Source organism: Solanum pennellii, chromosome 5 (assembly GCF_001406875.1).
Source record: "Solanum pennellii chromosome 5, SPENNV200".
In the NCBI taxonomy this organism is placed as follows: Eukaryota; Viridiplantae; Streptophyta; class Magnoliopsida; order Solanales; family Solanaceae; genus Solanum; species Solanum pennellii.
The window spans coordinates 16,487,703-16,493,438 of NC_028641.1; the positions used below are offsets into that span (position 1 = coordinate 16,487,703).

A 5,736-nucleotide genomic window follows, 5' to 3' on the forward strand; every position below is an offset into this window, starting at 1 on the left:
TCAGTAACATAAGTTACAGACCTGCCAATGTCATGTCATGTCATGAGCTAAATGAACAAAATGAGACAAATGACGACAAGGTTGAAGACTACGAAGAAGAAAGTGGGGAACCAGATTATGTTGCCGAGGAATTTCGTCAGTTCGAGAATCAGCATAAACCGAAGCTAGAGGAGACGGAAACGGTGAAGTTGGGAGATTCGGAATGTGTCAAAGAGGTTAAGATCAGCACCCACCTGAATGACACTCAGAAGAAGAGCCTGGTTCATCTGCTTGCCGAATACAGTGATGTGTTTGTTTAGGAAGTCGGTGATATGCAGGGGTTGAGTACCGATGTCGTATCTCATAAGCTACCTATCAACCCCGGGTTCGAGACGGTGAAACAAAAGACTCGAAAATTCAAGCCTGAGCTGAGTTTGAAGATTAAGGAAGAAATCACCAAACAAATAGAGTCTCGATTAGTGGAAGTAACGCAATATCCAACCAGGTTGGCCAATGTCTTTACGGTCGCCAAGAAGGATGGGAAAATCAGGATTTGTGTTGATTATAGAGATCTCAACAAGGCTAGTCTGAAGGATAATTTTCCGTTGCCAAATATCCATATTTTGACTGACAATTGTGCCAAACATGAGATGCAGTCATTTGTGGACTGTTGCGCAGGTTATCACCAAATTTTGATGGATGAAAAAGACGTGGAAAAAATAGCATTCATTACACCTTGGGGTGTATATCACGATGAAGAAGTGTCATTTGTGGGTGAAGATATTTCTGAAGCATACCCAGTTTGGAGATTATTCTTTGACGGAGCGGCAAATCATCAAGGTAAGGGTATTGGAGAAGTCTTAGTGTAAGAATCCGGTCAGCACTATCCCATGGCAGTTAAACTCCAATTTAATTGCACAAACAACATGGCTGAATACGAAGCTAGTATTCTTGGTTTGAAAATGGACATCGACATGAATGTTTACGAGTTATTGGTTATTGGAGATTTAGACCTTTTGATTCATCAGGTTCAAGGTGATTGGGCTGTGAAGAACCCAAAAATTATACCTTACGTACAGTATGTGCAAAATCTGTGTAAAAGGTTTCGCAAGATCGAGTTTAGACATACTCCCATAATACAGAATGAATTATCCGATGCTCTTGCCACCATCGCTTCGATGATCAAACATCCTGATACAGATTACATCGACCCGCTGGATAAAGAGTTGAAGGAACATCCAGTCCATTGTTCACATGTTGAATCAGAACCAGACGGTTTGCCTTGGTATTTTGACATAAAGAGGTACTTGGAGTCTGGGACATATCAAGAAGATTCTACATCTAATCAAAAGAAGTCGATACGCCGTATGGCTCTCAATTTCTTTCTAAATGGAGAAGTCTTGTATAGGAGGACTCCAGATTTGGGTCTTTTAAGATGTGTAGATGCTGCTGAAGCTGTGAGGCTTATTGAACAGATACATGCTGGAGTTTGCGGCACACATATGAATGGGCTTACTTTGGCAAGAAAGATTCTTCGAGCCGGTTATTTCTGGATGACTATGGAGAATAATTGTTGCAAATTCGTGCAAAAATACCAAAAATGTCAGGTGCACCGCGATTTGATACGGGTGCCACCTCACGAACTTAACGCTATGAGTTCACCTTGGCCATTTGTAGCTTAGGGAATGGATGTCATCCGTCCTATAGAGCCGGCCGCTTCTAATCGACATAGATTCATCTTGGTTGCCATTGATTATTTCACCAAGTGGGTAGAGGCAGCCTCGTACAAGTCGGTAACCAAGAAAGTGGTGGCCGATTTTGTCCGCAACAATCTGATATGCAGATTTGGAGTTCTAGAACCCATCATTACTGATAACGGTGCAAACCTCAACAATCATTTGATGAAAGAGATATGTGAACAATTTAAGATTATTAATCGAAAGTCAACTGCTTATCGCCCCCAAATGAATGGGGCTGTAGAGGCCGCCAACAAGAATATCAAAAAGATTTTGAGGAAAATGATTGACAAACATCGAGGTTGGCATAAAATGTTTCCATACGCTTTACTGGGTTATCGAACGACGGTCAGGACATCAACTGGTGTTACTCCATACTTGCTAGTATATGGAACAGAGGCAGTCATACCCGTTGAAGTCGAGATACCGTCATTGAGGATCATCCAAGAAGCTGAGTTAAGTAACGCTGAATGGGTTAGCAAACGGATTGATCAAGTAGCTTTGATTGTTGAAAAGAGAATGGTTGCCGTCTGCCATGGCCAGTTGTATAGACAGAGAATGACTCGCGCCTTTCACAAAAGAGTAAGAGCCAGAAATTTTGAAGTCGGTCAGTTGGTTCTTAAGCGTATTTTTCCTCATCAAGACGAATACAAAGGAAAGTTCGTGCCAAATTGGCAGGGTCCTTACATGGTTTGTAAAGTATTATCTGGAGGTGCTTTGGTCCTGTCACAGATGGATGGCATCGTATGGCCCAAGCCTATCAACTCAGATGCTGTCAAGAGATACTATGTGTGAAGTTTCATATTGCATTTTCTGTTATTTACTTGTAATCGTTCTGTTTGTCTTGCTTAAAATTTAATCCCTCTTGTAATGAACTACGTCTGACCTGAAATCTCAAGAACGAGATACGTAGGCGGCCTATGTCGGCTTCGATCACCTCATTTATCCCCTTTAATTATTTCTTTGTATCTGAACTACGTTCGACCTGAATTCTCAAGAATGGGATATGTAAGCGGCCTTTGTCGGCCTCGGTCGATTTCTTTGAAAATTTTGTTCTTGTTAACCTTTAAAGGGGAACTACGTTTTGACCTGATTCCTGCCTCAACGGGATACGTAGGCGCCACAAGGGTTCAGTCATATCTCCCAAGAGTTCTATTCCTTTTAACGGTGGAACTGGGATAGAATTTTTGAGAGGGACTAAAAAACTCTCCAGAAGAAGTTTCCTCCTCAGCAAGTCAAACTAAAGATATTTTGAGATCTGCAACTGGGACAGAATTTTTGAGAAGATCTCCAAAATTCCGCGATCTGTTCAGTTACAATGGAACTGGGACAGAAATTTTGAGAAGGGTCTCAAAATTTCATTATGGGTTTTGCCTACAAGTCCGGAGTGACTCCGAAAGCTCACCAGCGAATGATCAGATAGACTTCTAAGTGTCAGACTCAAAGAAGTTTGTTAAGCCTGATATGACATGATTTGGCAGTAACCTTTTCAAGATACTATTTCTTAAAAATTTTATTTCTTTTAAATTTTCCCTTTTACGTTTCATATGTTTTGGCATAAAATATATTGTCTTATTTATCATGAGTCGGGAAATCGGGAAATCAACCGGAGATATCAAGACAAGGAGCAAACAACTGAAGAAATCGACACAGATCAATATGTTTTAAAACTGACAATTTTTCTGTGGACGCATGTTTATATCTTTGCTGAAATCGGCAAATTCTCCTGACGAATGAATACGGAGAACTCCAAAGAGGAGAAAACTATCCCCAAAATCAGTAATTTTACTGAGAACAGGAAGCATTTTATATCGCTTATGTCGGAGACTTGGGAATGTGATTTGTTTATTTCAAGCAATTTCCAACAATATGAAATTTACAAAGAGTGTCTAGCCAGATTCAAAGATGAATCAAACAGGAATCTCAACGAAGATTTCACAATTTTCGTAAAAGACGCTATTTGCATTACATTATCAAGCAAGATAGTTATTGTCAACCAAGCCAATGCATTACCCAAGAGGGGATAGTTATTGTATTATTATTGTTATTATCGATCAAGGCGATATATTATCTCGAGGTCGTTTTGCCGTTATCATCAACAGAGACGATATGAGTATTCATGCATCGCGGAAAATAATGCATCGCGGAAAATCATGCATCGCGGAAATCATACATTGACGAAAATCATGCATCGCGGAAAATCATGCATCGCGAGAAATCATGCATTGCGGAAATCATGCATTGAGGAAAACCATACGTCGCGGAAAATCATGCATTGCGGAAAATCATGCGTCGCAGAAAAGCATGCATCGCGGAAAATCATGCATCGCAGAAATCATGCATTGCGAAAAATCATGCATTGCGAGTTAGGAATTTATGCACCACGAGAAGATTTCATACCTCGTCAAATTTATATATATCGCGAGAAGACTTATACCTCGCTGGAATTTATGCATCACGAGAAGATTTCATGCTTCGTAAAAATTTATACATCGCGAGAAGATTTCATACCTCACTGAAAATTTAGATATCGCGAGAAGACTTTATACCTCACTGGAATTTATGCATCACGAGAAGATTTCATGCCTCGTCAAATTTATATATCGCGAGAAGACTTTATACCTAGCTGGAATTTATGCATCACGAGAAGATTTCATGCCTTGTCAAATTTATACATCGCGAGAAGACTTCATACCTCGCAGGAATTTATGCATCACGAGAAGAATCCATGCTTCGTTGAAAATCATGCATCGCGGAAATCAGGCATCACGGAAAATCATGCATAGCGGAAAATCATGCATCGCGAGTCAATAATTATGCACGACGAGAAGATTTCATGCCTCGTCAAAATTTATACATCGCGAGAAGATTTCATACCTCGCTGAAAATTTAGACATCGCGAGAAGAGTTCATACCTCGTTGAAATTATACATCACGGGAAGAATCTATGTCTCATTGAAATTTGTGCATCGTGAGAAGAGTTCATGCCTCGCCGATTGTTATGCATTGCGAGAAGATTTCATACCTCACAGGAATTTACGTATCGCGGGAAGATATTCATGCCCCGAAAGAAGACATACACGGATAAGGAATGGGAAATCGTGTAACCCAAGAACAATATTTATCCATCGGCATCAACCACATTCTTTTATTTTTATAAAAGTAAACATCAAGAAGAGCATCAAAGATGACGGCAAAAGAAATATCAATATCGCATCAGCATTCATTTATTTATTTCGACATCAAGTATAGAGTACATTGAAGATTACATTGCAAAACACAAGTCATAAGCTTTATTTGCTGTACGTCAGACCGATCAAGTCGACGTCGAATATTGAGGAGAACAATGAAGTGTCGACATGGTAAATGACACTGTCTCCAATCCTAATTGCATTTTTAAGCTGACGAGTTTTTATTTCAGTCTTTGTCGAGAGCATCCAAAAGGATGAATTCTCCAAAAACCACAGGTGCAGACGACATCAAAAAGGATGCAGCACAACGTGGAAATTTTCCTTAGCAGCGAACTGGGACACAGTCCAAAGAGGAATGTCAAACTCTTGGGACGCGAGCAAAGGAGCGACTTCCACCATAATCGAACCACCCCTATCAAAAGCATGTGGGTATTTCTTTAGGTCTGTCAGTTTCTGTCTCGCATCCGAAAATTTCTATTTACCGGAAGCAAGTTTCCAATCTGAGTGACAATGCGCCAAGAGCTTTGGAAATTATGTCTGTGTAAGCCCTTAATTATGGGTGTGAAGCGTGCCACATTCATGGCTAAGAGGTTACAAGCGTCCTTTTCATACTCGTTTAATTTATTACTTGTCCAAAACCGAAGGTTATCTACCATAATAGATTTCCTTTTCAACCGATCGAGTTGAACTACACACAGCCTGATTCCTGAAGGTTTAAGGATATGTAGGCGGATTCAATGTTGAAAACTCGGCTGTATTCCAACATTCGCTCTAGAATTTTATTCTCGAGCATTTCGATACCTTAATAATTTTGTATCGAGGTGACTTTT

General features: G+C 40.1%; 1 protein-coding gene across 1 annotated transcript; it reads left to right on the top strand.

Moving 5' to 3' along the window:
* The first annotated feature begins 1,664 nt into the window (after positions 1-1,664).
* LOC107019346 (uncharacterized protein K02A2.6-like) lies at positions 1,665-2,510 on the top strand. The gene has a single exon (XM_015219866.1). The coding sequence runs from the start codon at positions 1,665-1,667 to the stop codon at positions 2,508-2,510; it is 846 nt and encodes a 281-aa protein (XP_015075352.1).
* The last annotated feature ends 3,226 nt before the right edge of the window (positions 2,511-5,736 follow it).

What these genes read in the sequence shown, in the direction of transcription:
- LOC107019346 (XM_015219866.1), top strand. Translation starts at nt 1,665, where the DNA reads ATGGATGTCATCCGTCCTATAGAGCCGGCCGCTTCTAATCGACATAGA.